Genomic DNA, 14,124 nt, shown 5'->3' on the forward strand with positions numbered 1-14,124 from the left:
GTGTGTAGCCAAACAAATTTTAGCTAAAGAGACATTGAAGAAGGTTAGGCTGCCTATCCGTGCCATCGCCCTCTTCACATTAATATATTCTACTGCTGCACACGAAACACAAGTTGAGTCGAGGTTGTATTACTGCCGTCACATCTACAGCAGAGTTCTGAGTTCCAACCAGACTGCTCAATATAAACCAACATATACAATTTTGGTTGATGAATGATCTTGCACTTACTGATTCACGTCAATCAGTCATCATTGACGTTCATTCGGTTCCTCATTAATCTCTTACTGCTGCTACCACAATCGTTGTTCCCATGAATGATGCCTCTGCACATACCAATGATTCATTTTACCGGATTGTTTTCTCTTATCCGTATTGTGAACTACCATTTTGTTTGAAGCAACATGTCTCTTCTTTCACCACACTGTTCTACTTTGGGTTTTCGTCCAATTTTTTTACTCCCAAGTTTCTGTTACCCCCCTTACCCAACTCAAAAAACATGTTCGTACTTATATTCTGTGCTATTAATTAGTGCTCTTGATTAATGATTGCTCTGCATTTACGTATTTTGGCCTGCCTTCAGCAACTCAATGACAACAACCAGTAGCATATAACTTGCTCAGAGGCATGACAACCTGTTTTTTTATCATGTCCCAATCCAATATTTGGAAATCTAGCAACCCTCACCGTCTAATTACAAAAGAGTAGAGCTGGGATATGGAATTGTTTTAAATAATCGATTACTCTACTGATTATAATCGGTGTGCAATGAACGGGGGGGGGGGCGGGTGATGAGCCCAGCTTGGTGACGTCATTGGCATCTTCAGCCGTGTCGTGCTGGACGTGGCTTGTCGGGGTTTCCTGCCTTCAGGAGGCAGGGGGTGTCTACGGCGCCGCCATCTTCAAAGGAGCCCGAGTAATCGACCAGAATGGATTAGTCGATTTTAATTTTTAGTTCCTTTATCACCTTACTTGAATAAATGTCCCAGCTCTAAAAACATTATTAATAAATAAAGGTACATTTATTTTTGTTAAGTGTAAAATCTGAAGACAAACTCCCTTTTAACACAAACAAAGAATGTCATAATGACAATTAAAACTATTTGCCGAGTAGCATTTTTAGCGATGCAGAACAAGAGCACGGAGTGTTCCAATATTAAAATAAATTCCGACCTGATGTTTTTTTTACATGCGAGCACGTCAAGAATGAATCTACACTGACAACAAACAAGGGTCTCCTGAGTGGGTTTCATTTATTCTAGCACCAGAACGTGTCCAATTTTAGCCAATTTCGTGGTTAAATTCGCATGTGCCCTTAATCCATTTAAGGACTGCAGAGGTGAGGGTTGCAAATTTATTTGTCTAAAATGTACCAAATGTAATTGTGTTTTTGGGGATTATTGGAAACTACATTATTACATTGATTCAGGGCGTACTCTTCATGGCCTTAATCTCAAAACGTGTTAACACCTCACATGAGACCCATCGGGAGCTTATGACAGCTGGCATGAATCATGGGGAGGGGTTGGTGAGGGAGTGATTGTGAGAACCTAATCAAGAAAGCTTGCACAGTGGGGCTTAGAATAAATACGAGCAAAATACAAATCATGCACTCCAACTTTTCTTAACGACTGAAGGTATCTTTCAGAGGGACACAACTAGAACACAGAAATTGTTTACCTGGGGTAATCATTGAAGGCGACTCAAGGATAAACAAATTTAAATCGAGCCACACGACAGCAGGATGGAGTGATTTTGGAAAAAACGGAACTTAATCATAAATAGCATTCCAAAGAACACAGGATGAGATGTTACTATCCTTTGTGCAAGCACTTCCAAGAGTTCATGAACAGTGAGCCTGGTGAAATTTGGGGAGCGCATCGTCAGTAGTGACCCTTTGGTTCCTAGGGTGTTTCGGCCTTTCATACTATACACCCTCCCCAAAGGCGGCCAGCGACAGGGTGATCAATCCTACGCTTGCGTCCCATTCCCAATTGGTCATAGGAGTTGCCTTGTTGTTGGTAGCCAACATCCCATGGGACTATGCATGGCAGGGGCGTCCTCCTCCCTGAGTCAAGCATTGTTGACTGCATACCTCCTGGCCCTCTCACTTTGGGGCCCAGCTGGGGTCTTTCCTCTTCATCCAGAGCCACTGACTGCTGCCTTCTGCCGCCTCCGATACAGCTTTGATTGCCGAACGCTGGCTCTGGCCCTTAATTCCCAGGTCTCTAAGCAGTCTGGTTGTAGATGAAACGTGCCTTGAAGGAAAGTGTTTAAACGGTGCAGATTACCTGATATGAGATGCGTCAAGAAGCTGGTCTTTGACAAGGACAATAGAGCAAATGGTGAAAAGTGTACAAAGACGAATGGAGAGATAAATTATTGAAATTATATAGAAACAAAGTAAATAGCGCGGATTATAAAATAAACACAGATGACGCATCATATTGACTGTCAAGAAATGTAAGTGGGCTCTGTGTATGCTTATGGTGAACTTCTTTCTTACCGTACATAGCCAACTGTGCTAAGTGGAGGTGCAGGGGAAGGACAACAAACTAAACACAAGAAGGGGGATGACGGCAGTTGGGCAAGGCTAACGACGGAGTGGCAGCCAAAGGAGGGAACGCACTTGAGAGCACGTCCGCCATGGAGATGGAGGGGACGATAGCATACTCTTAGTTTTTTCGGTAAAGTCACGTAGGTAAAAAAATGAAATAAAAATTAATCCCTGCCTCACTTGATACAGCAAATCTGGCTGTGACGGTCCCACCTGATGACGGAGGCTTGTGTTGCCTCCCAAACGTCGTGATTTTTATTATTTTATTTTTATAAATTTTTATTTCATTTTTTACCTACGTGACTTTACCGAAAAAACTAAGAGTATGAATCCTTGCAGTCACGAAAGCTTCAAATCTGGGACGATAGCAGCTCATGTGCAGATGCTAAGATGGATTGTGTTGTCGCAGGACAATGAGAGATGGTGGCGGATTGGGAAGGTCTTCAGCCAGTCTTGTATGATGATGCATGATGGTGATAGCACTAATCAGAGGGCTTGTCTTTCAGCGGGTCGTTACTTAATACGAGCCACACCTAACGCCGATTAAAGGTTACGTATGTTACGTGTGACTTTGACGAGGTGTCTATGAAAGTCACTTTCTGTATCTCACGGCTGTCTTAAGAGTATATGTAAGACAACAGCTTCTTTTATACAAAAAAAGTTACACTCGCAGGCAGTCGTAGCAAGGCGTGTTTCTTATGGCGTTTATAGCGTGCATGCATTTATAACACATAACAACGCCCTGTTCTTCATTATGATACTGCATCGTCAGGGCCGTGGTATGCATGAATGTGAGGTGTGTGCATCTGCGTTACCATGCATTTGTTATTGGTGACTGAGCATGGTTGAGAATTTGCCTCCGTCACCCTGGCCTCTTGAGCCATGGCACCTTCTGGGTCAGTTTTGTGACCTGTCCACAAGCTGGAATGATTCCACGCAGCCACAAAAGTGCACCAAGCCTGGCATAGGCACCACCCCTTTGTGGCAAATTATGGCAGCTGGTGCCATCATTTATCACAGATCCATATTTATAGTGTTTATGTCATTAATGTAAGTTAAGAACAATGATTTAAGAGTTGTATGGTTTATGTTGTGATATGTACTTGGGTGGCCCTTATGTCAGTCCACTACTGGATGAAGAACTCCCCACATTGTACAGGTCATGGAGTTAATTGATTGTACTTTACCATGTTGGTCAGTATGGGTTTGGTGAATTGAGTGCAAAATATAATTCAAGATAAGATGAAAAGTGCACAAAGAAGTGTGGAGAGAAACATTCTAGGAATTGCACGGAGAAGTGGGATGTCTACCGCCGAGATGGAGAGATGAGATCCGCACACATGCAGGAATGAGATGGATTGTGGCATCAGAGAACAGCTGTGGATAGCATCAGCTTTGAGAGATCCTTCATCCAGCAGTGGATAGATTGGGGCTGATGCTAGTGCTTGTGAACTAAGGAATACATTTTAATTAGTTACTCATAAAATTCTTATGTGCCTATTTACATGACTTACTATGCATCTTATGTGCGTTTATGGTATTTATATAAATATATAGTATCGTTTTGCTTCGGGCATGATATAAATGATTGTTTCTTTTTTGTAAAACGATCCACCTGCTTCCAAGCCAGACTTGTCTTCAAGATTTGCTTTGGGATATTTTTTGTTTGTTTGAAGATGATAAAAGTTGGCAAACTTGTGAATGTATAGATTAATGTTGCTGCAACATTATCAACTTTCACTTGGAATCATAAATGTACGTAAATGTTGGGCTGAATTAAATACTACAGCAGCGATCAACTTTGATATGGGGGAGGGACCACATCGCAGATTCTGTAATCCACGGAGGTTAATCTCAAGATATCCGCGAAATTATTTTCCCACTAGAGCCGTGTGCGGCTCATTCCTCGGAGTCCCGCGCGTCTTGTAGTCCCCTAAAAGCGAGTGGTTTGCTACAAGGGAAGCACGGCGCAGTGACGAGAGACACGTGTGTCTCTGTGTGTCTCTCTGCTTGTGTCTCTCTCCCATGTGCGTCTCTTTTTCTGTGTGTCTCTCTCTCTCTGTGTATGTGTCTCTCTCTGTCTGTCTCTCTCCGAGCTTGCATTCATTCACACGATTGCTTGTGTTGCAATCGAAATTTTGTATTCTATTATTCACTCATTCATTGGCCGATAATACCTCAATATATAGAGGACCACAGAGCTTGCAGGGGGGGGGGGGTGGGATTTGATGCCTGCTCACTGACTGACTGCTTGTCTGTGGTTCCTCGCGCCTCTGAAGTCGTTCTGTCTCTTTGACAGTGAGCGAATACTATGCAGCGCTTTACAAATTAAAAAATACTTTTGGACTTAAGATTTATCCATCAAATTATGCGCATATCAATCAAGCATTTACGATTCAAAACAATGATATGCAAGTGTAATGTAGCTCTCAGAGACACCGTCTTGTTCAGTTATGTATATATTTATACTGGTAGGAACCTCCTGGTTACACCAGCCCACAGGGGGTTATTGTGTCCGTCCGTCGTGCAGGGAGGGGCTGGGTGGGGAGGGATGGGCTGGGTGGGGAGGGGAGGGTGGGGAGGGGCTGGGTGGGGAGGGTGGGGCTGGGTGGGGAGGGTAGGGAGGGGCTGGGCGGGGAGGGTGGGGCTGGGTGGGTGGGAGGGCTGGGGCTGGGTGGGGAGGGGAGGGCTGATCACCCCATGGTACCCTTATAAAACTCAACGTTTAACCTACTCACGCCAGCTTGTGCCCGCCCTAACAGTCGGGCACATTTGCGGAATACACCACGCCGCCGTTGCCCTGGCCATTGACCGAGCAACCTAACGTTCCTACCAGCTCCCTCCGCAGGAATGTGTTGAATAAAGTCTGCCGACTCACTGAAAATTTTAACGGGTAACCGCGAGTTGACTAAAGACCGCTGGGTAATTTCTGTGACTCTACGCGACGCTCCCTATGGAGTTGGCTGACAACATAGGAGTGGATGCATAGCAGTCATGGAGACCAGACTATAAGGTGCCCGATCCAACATGATGAAGACGACCCACTCCAAGACGACGACGGTTTCTTGATCCCTCCACTGCTGCAGCCCAGAGCCCTGCTCCATGCCGGCTTTTATCACACTCCCGGACCCGGTCACGCCTCTTTTCTCGAACTCTCTCTCTCTCTCACCTCGTCTGGGCCTCTCTGTCACTGTCTCAATTGTTATTTACGACCACTTCGGTCACGTGCTATTCTTACGGTGCTCGTCGCGTCAATTATTAACCACGGCCACCAGGCACCGGTACTGTCCTTACACAAGTATTACCTTGAGGAAAATAATTCAAAAGAGGCAGACCAAGCAGGGCAGAACAAGAGAAACAATCACTGCAAACTGGTCGGTACAAATGAGACAAAATAATGTATTCTTACAACAAAATCGTGCTCCTGAATCGTGGCAATTTATCTTGCGTTTGATTATTTACAGGGGGAGTAATTAAGAGGTGTGTACTTGGAATTACATTGAGAAACAGAAATATAAATGCACCATGTATTAGAAGACAGACAAGTGATAGATATAGATTATATCGATTGTTAATAAATATATGTGGGCTTGGGCAGAATACTTCACCGTAAGGGTTAATTGTCGGTGGCCGAGACTCATGGTGGAGTGGCAGCTAAAGGAGGGAAAACGCCAGAGAGTACGACCACTGCAGAGATGAAGCGATAAAATTGGCTCGTGAAGGAGCTAGATGGACGGTTCCATGACGACTCCTTGAGGGATAACGACAGTTTGAGGAGATCTTCATCAGAAGTCGATGGATCATGTTTGATCATGATTGTTTGTCTTTCTGCAGCGATCCCATTCACGACACTGACCATCGACACTCTGGGCCGACGGAGGAGCATGGCCCTCTCGATGGCCCTGTGTGGACTCTTATACTACCTCCTCAACATCTGCACCACGCGGTGATGCTTCCTCCTCCTCATTATTGAGACTTCTGGACAGTGTCAAGTGTGGCTTGATAGTGACGCAGATACATTTGTAACATTTCAATATACTTGAACTTCATTTGAAGCTGAAAATATCTGGTACTTGCCCCTGGCAGCAGAGCCAGACAATTACTCTCGCAGAGCTTACACGGATTTTTAAATTCACTCAAAACTACAGAACCTACTGGCACGAGCGAAACAGCCGCGTGACAACCTCACGTGGCCACCCCACATGAGCACTTGTGGCTTGTGCCATGTGAAGATTTTGGTTTTTGGCTTGAAGAATCGGGAAGTTTTTTGCTGATGGTGAATGCGTTGCTAGTAACAATTACTGGCAACGATTACCCTAAAATTGCCCACGGCCATATATTGCCCTCACCTGTTCCCCAGCAGGTGCCTGGCGCTGCCACATCAGCACGTTAGTGAATGTGTGGAAAATAAAACAATGCCGAAGTTGTAATTCTCAGCTCGCCTTTCATCTCTTTGGATACTCCTGTGGCTTAATAATAGGCTCTGCTTGCTGTTCGTGACTGGTAAAAGGTTTGTTTGTGTATTTTGTATCTTAATTAATTTACCTCAAGGGGCTCATTATTGTGTGTGTGTGCATGGATAAAAGGTGAATATCTGTACGCTTGGTACTACCCCTTCTTTAACTGCTGTCACTATCGGACGTAATAATTAGCTTGTTTAATCGCATATACAACTGCATGTATAGTACATAAAGGGTTGTATTGATGCAGTGTTTGTGCTGCTCATGGAATTTGCTGCTGCTGCCCCTCACCTTAACCACATGCATTCTTAAAACCAAAAAGCAAATAGCTTTTCAAAGGTATTATTTAGGAGATGCACGTTGTGTGCTTCTAGCCTGCAACTTAGTGAAAATAGACCTTACATTTAGAGTTTGAGGTGCTCTTGCAACCTTACTGCAACATCACTTGCTGCGTTACAAATTCTAATCACTTGCTGCGTTACAAATTCTAATCGATATATTTTCATGAATGAAGCTTCGGCTGCTATGTTTTCCTCGTACACACTGCTTTATTATGTAACAATTAGATGATTACTTGAAATACGTTAATACTGTATAAGCCCCTTTCTGTAATGTTTAAAATATTTAATTTTACAGTGCTCTGTGTGCTTACGATGATCAAAGTAGAAAAGCAGAGTTTGCATTTTCTCTTTATGTTTAATTGCAGGATGGGACTTACGGTATTGCTCTTCTTTCTTCGTGCTGTGGCCTCTACCAACTTCAACATCATCTACATCTACACAGTCGAGGTCAGATTATCATGGTCTTTAGCTCTCATTTTCCCCAACACTGTCCATCTGTAAGTCAGCCACAGCATTTACATGAGAAGGTTTTTTGTTTTACGATTATTGTAACTTATCCCGAGCCCCGATAAAAAGCGCTGATCACCTGATGGAAAGGGGAAAATAAATGTTGTGAACAGCAGCCCGAGTTCAATGCAATAGGGGCTAATGAAGGGACAAAATTGGGCTCACTGCCTCATACATGAGGAAGTTTTATCGTCGAAGGTCGATTGAGAGCTCGTTCTGATGGAAAGAAACCAGGGGACATGGTATCTGATTTAACAAAGCATTTTTTATTGTGTATGATGCCCTGCTATTTTTTGCTCATACCACTGCTCACGGAAGAGCCTCCACGAAAGGGAACACTGTAGAGCCCCTCTAGAGCAGTACTTCACAACCGGAATAACAGAAAAGGAAAGAACCACAAGCCCCCATGCCCCACCTGACACAGAGACACACAGATCCGAATACACTGAAGTAATTGGGAAATTCTTGTCACAGATTTGGTGCCACTTGATTTCCTAGGTCTCAATGACATAAGTCTAGTGACATAGAATGGGTCACTACGGCACGTAGCGCTGGTTACTGGTAGAGAGCGGGATCGTGGGTGTAGTAGCCTGGTCTACCAGCAGGGCAGGCGAAGTGTGCCACTGGAGCGCGCAGCGCCGGTTGCTGGCAGTGAAGGGCATTTGAGGATACAGCGGCCGGTCTGCCAGTAGGGCACGTGACAGGCACGGATGTAGGGTAAAGGTGACAACGTGGGGCAGAGCCCAGAACCTTGTGGTAGGTTCCTGAAGGAGGTGTGGCCGAGGGCGGAGCCAGGCCACGCTGGGGAGGATAAAAGGTAGGCCCCGACGCTGGGTCGGGGCTTCTGCGGTTTGGAAATGGAGCCCACCGTCCACAAAGTCTTCGTCCTCCTCGTTGGTGTTGGGTCAGGCAGTGTGCCGGCTGTCCTGACCCGTATATAGTTATCCCCTATACTGTGGAAAGTGTCGAATAAACGTATATGCCTCCTACTATTAGTGTCTCTGAAGTGACTCACTATAGTACTATAATTTTTGCCCGTCCAAGGACGGGTGTGTATTGCAGTAAATCTGAAATATTCAATTGAAAAATTGTTCAGCTCATGATTATTAATGAGGGGAGGGGTGCGGCATGTGGAGTGACGTCACCCTCTCATGGTTATTGTGGATCCACCCACTCATGAATATTAATGAGGGGGGTGGGCCTCATGTGGAGTGACATCACGCGGGGGGGTGGGTGGGCCTCATGTGGAGTGATGTCACGTGCGGGACGGACAGACATTTTTGGGTGACAGTTAAATTTCGATTTAAAGCTTTCGTGACTGCAGGGATTCATCTTCTTGGTTCTTTCGGTAAAGTCACGTATACGTGACTTTACCGAAAGAACCAAGAAGATTTCTGGGTGATTATAGTAGGTAATAATCAAGGGGTTGTGAATTATCTCTCAGCTACAACGCATTCTCACCCAGCTATCCGGGGCACATAGTGATGTATTTAGCTTTGGTGTGCCGCCAAGATCCAGCATCCTAGAGAGTGCTGTGGAGTAAAAAAGTTAGAGGAACACTGCTCCAGAGAATATGTGGCTGCACACAGTACATGCCTGAAGTCAACCCAGACTGCTAGGACAAAGAGCCTTGTGGCATAATATACTGCATCTTGCGACCAACCCTCGGATCGGGGAAGGCGAGGATATACAAAAGGATATGATATATGTGATGCTTAATTTGTCATTCACTGGTGAATTGTGAGTGTCTCTGGTGAGTGTGAGTGGTTGTCAGATGAGTGGTGAGAGTTGGGTAAACCTCAGGGGAGTGATACGTGTTAAGGTTTGCCGAGTGTAGTTGTCGGGTAAGTGATGTGTGTATGTCGACTGTTGCAAATGGCGAGTTATAGTGATGTGTGTCAGGTAATTGGTGGGTGTAGGGTAAAGGTGTCCAAACCTGATTAACAAATCTTGCTAGATTGGCTGCTTGCTGCTATGGATAAAATGGTCCGATGCCTGCAACATGAAAGGCGCAGAGTTTTGTCTGTTTATTTAATAATTCATTTGCCACAATTAATCCTACTCAAGTGGCTAATAATGGCTGTGTACACATTGTATTTCGTTTATACAAACATACACAAGCAGCACCCCACTTTGACACCCCCCCACTGTAAATATATTAATCTCCTCTATTGGCAGCATGTTTAATAAGCTTCACTCTGATGATGAGACTCGGCAGGTCAAAGCCAGCTAAAGTTTGCTTGCCTAAACCAGGGGTCGGCAACCTACGGCTCCGGAGCCGCATGTGGCTCTTTACGGGCTGCTTCTTGACGATATGTACGTATGTACATAGATGCATTGCGGCTCTTGAAATACTGAATTTTGTACCGAATTGGAAAGAAATGGCTCTTCTTGTTATTTTGGTTGCCGACCCCTGGCCTAAACAGATCTTGCTGAATAATGTAGAAATGTTCAACCTCTTTCGCACCGTACGTAGCCAACCATGCTAATCGGTTGTCGAATAAAATAATAGTTTTTTACAACTATTAGTTTGGAAAGCCAATGGACCACTGGAGTCAAACTATATTTTGTGTATGTGGAGACACAGAACGGAGGTCTGCATTTATATATATACATTTATACTTCGAACTAAGAACACGGGAGTTGGTTGAGACGGACTTGATCTCCTCCCTGTTTGTTCAGCGGTCGTTGACTGTGCCCCGAATAGCCTGCGAGATTGACTACGGCAAATGTCGAAGTACTAAAGAGTCATCGCATACCCAAAGGGCAAGACTGGTGTCAAGTCGTGACTCGTGAGAGGGTGTGTGTCCTTTGACCACACCTTGTGAATGTACACTTGCGTAGAGGCTTACCTAAAGAAAAACAAATCCCGCGCTGAGTTTTTGGCTTTAATTGACGTGATCAGTTCAAATGCACCGAAGGGAATGTGACCATCCCCTACTTGTCATCAGGGTGTGGAGCAGTCGGTGCAATATTAATCTTAATGCAATTTCAAATAGAGATTTTTTAAACCAAACGGTTAGGTAATACTGTAGAGCAAGACAGATGTGTCGTGTCTATGAAGGATATTGAAGCGTGTGCACACATTTCTCCACGGCATCATCATCAGCCTTGTATCCACTTCCCCATGAAGGACCTCCCGCATCTTCGCCACTCCACCATGGTTCCACGATGCCAGAATCCATCTCTCGCATGTGGGCTAATTTCGTTACTCCATATCCACTGCGTTCATATATTCTCAGGCGCGGTCCCTCCTCCTGGCTGCCACTCTATCACCAGTCTCGATCACCGGCCATCAACCCTTCCCGCGTCCTGTCCTATCCAAGCCCACTTTTATAAATAGTCACGATGACCATCTATGATTTTGTACATACTCTTAGTTCTTTCGGTAAAGTCACGTAGGTAAAAAATGAATTAAAATTAATAAAAAAAATAAAAATCACGACGTTTCGGAGGCAACACAAGCTTCCGTCTTCAGGTGAAACTGTCACAGCAAAAAATCTGATACAGATTTTTTTCATGAATTTTAATTTCATTTTTTACCTACGTGACTTTACCGAAAGAACTAAGAGTATGAATCCTTGCAGTCACGAAAGCTTCAAATCTATGATTTTGTACATGTTCTCCGATCTACGTGTTCCTCTTTTATTCCCTCATCGCAATCCCCATCCATTCTTGTGTTTGTGTGCTTTACAGCTTAGTTTCATAGTTTCATTTCTCATTGTAATTATTCCATATTCCCATACCGTGTTTTAACAGAGGTATTATGCACCGAGTCAAAGGACTCCTCTTTTTGGCACATTGGTATGTTGCTTTTGAGTGTCAAATTACAAATGCACTCTTGCATGCTCATGTCACAATTTTATCTTGGTCTGCCATCAATAACAGCTCCGCTATATAAATAAATATTCTGATATCTATACTGGATGTTGTGTTTTACAACTGTATCCCTCAAACTGTTATTTTATTTTGTTAAGCGACGTTATCGGCCTACCTTTGCAGTCTTCTTTGATACGTTCTTGAATCTTTGCCTGTAGTTCATCTTCATTGGTTTTACAATGACGATGTCATAATAACATCTGAGATAATGCAATCTGGGGCATGTATTTTTGCAATCCAAAGTTTGGAAAATGTCTTATAAGGTTGTGGATATCCTTCGTGAGAGTGTACACCTTTGCTTGACTTCTGATTTGTATTTTGTTGATGTAATTTCACCTTCGCCAGTCCGTCTTTATAAATACTATTGTTCGTTTCCAGATAGTTTTCGTGAAGGCCTTGGATGATAGCATTAGCTTCCACTGAATGAAATACCTTTTCATATTCTACAATAGATTGCTACAATGGCCTTTGATGTGCATTAGTGTTTTAAAGAATGTGATTGGAAAACGAAGCAGTCACCTTTTCTACATCCAGATTACTCGCATGATTGGTTGGCCTCTAATGTGTCCAGTATATTCGTACGTACGTATGTTGCACTTATTTCTTACCGTACGTAGTCAACTGTGTAAATCGTAGGTGTGAATTCAGTTCTCTTTGATCTTCGTGAACTGTTTATTTCGGTGAGCTAAGAGGCTAATAGATCTGTAATTCTTCAATTCAGTTTTGTCTCCCTTTTTCAATCGATGAATAACTCATGCATCGTTGCATGCTTTTACGTATTTCATTTTTGCATGAGCATTTAGTAATAATTCTGCCAACTTTGATCCAGCAGCTGGTCCTACTTCTCTGATAATATCCACGATTATTCCATCTGATCTGGGAGCTATATTTTTACGTTGTAACGGACAGTGTTCTGACAGTATAGGACAGAAAAAAAAACCAAGTTATATGAAACCACAAAAAGCATGCTAAATAAAAATAGAGATATGTAAATGCCAAACAAAAGATAGAACAAAAATACTCTCCTGAGAAAAAAAAAAGCAAGAGGTGGCGGAGTGCTTAGCGTGATGAAATACGAACACGGTGACGTCACGTATATTCCTGTCCGTAGCACGCGTCAGTGCCGAGTGATCGTCAAACAGACACCTCCCGTGAGCGACGACACAGTATAGGGGGACCTTCCATCCAGCAGTAGATTGACTCAAAAGCACACAAACCAGAGCCCGCATCAGCGAGGGAAACCTGCAGAGCGACACATGATCAGTTATTGCCAGGGGACGTGTGCGTGTACAGCGAGAAAAGCCCTTAAGCGCATTCAGTTTGCCTCCCTTCATGACGTTGATTGACGTAAATGTTGTACATTCTTTTAGTAGACAGTCTACACACATCACGTGACTGTAAAAAGTATTAGAAATTCAAAAATAATCACAAAACTGTATATTTGATATGTGTCAAATAGTTTTTAATGTGGGTACCATGGACTCAACTTAGATCATCTTCATAGCTGAAGTAAAGCTGACTATTTGAACAAATACAAAATAATATTACAATAAAATTCTATACGTAAGGGAAAAATCAATTGAGAGGGAGTGATGGCGCATTGGTTAACACAGAACACTTTTAACCCAGTGACCAGAGTTTCATTCCGGACCAGGACCAACATCCACTGGTAAATGTTATCTGAACCGGTGCTTCCACACCCTCTTTTCCAACCTACAGTGACCAGAATGGTGAAGATGTCAAACAACCACCATGACCAAGAAGGCATGGGGGAAGGCTTTCAATCCAGCAGCGGTTGTAAAGTCTAAATTCAAATTACAGGCAAAAAATATATAAAACATTCTCGCACTTTTTTAAGGCCTCGTCACAGAAACGACCTCTCTCTTTCTGCCGATACGTGTTCTCTCTCTGTGTGTCTGTGTGATGTCTGTCTGCTTGTGTGTCTGTCTATAGTTTTCTGGTTAGATTTTTGTTGCTATTTCTTTTATACCTGATGATGATTGCTTGTGTTGCAATCGAAACGTCGTAGTATGCTATTATTTAATGTATTATTTTATCTTTATACGTGACTTAACCGAAAGAACCAAAGAATAATTCCTGCAGTCACGAAAGCTCCAAAATTGAGATTCTAGCACTGTTATATAGCATAACTATTCACAAGTTGTAAAAACACTTCTTTTTATCAAATCTAATTTTTTGTCACGGGAATGCCTGAGAATGTCTCCGCAGCTTCGTCAGTGGGGAAACCACAGACCAGATCTGTTTATATCGATAAGGTTCATGTCACAGAGTAATGTTGTCTACGAAGAAAACTGTGAGTTTATATATATATAGCTTCGTTTCTCATCCCTCGCCTCTCCCTGCTTCTCCCATCCCCTCCTG

General features: G+C 43.5%; 1 protein-coding gene across 7 annotated transcripts in view; it reads left to right on the forward strand.

Moving 5' to 3' along the window:
- Positions 1-14,124, forward strand: part of SVOPL (SVOP like) — a 61,021-nt gene that overhangs the window by 42,378 nt on the left and 4,519 nt on the right. For all 7 annotated transcript variants that reach the window (XM_061564506.1, XM_061564501.1, XM_061564507.1 and 4 more), the window contains exons 12-13: positions 6,390-6,501; positions 7,722-7,803. In XM_061564506.1, the coding sequence (XP_061420490.1) occupies positions 6,390-6,501; positions 7,722-7,803 (194 nt within the window). The remainder of the gene's footprint in view (positions 1-6,389; positions 6,502-7,721; positions 7,804-14,124) is intronic.

The sequence above is a fragment of the Lethenteron reissneri genome, chromosome 33, assembly GCF_015708825.2.
Source record: "Lethenteron reissneri isolate LAM-NWPU_2019-01 chromosome 33, ASM1570882v1, whole genome shotgun sequence".
Classification (NCBI taxonomy): Eukaryota; Metazoa; Chordata; class Hyperoartia; order Petromyzontiformes; family Petromyzontidae; genus Lethenteron; species Lethenteron reissneri.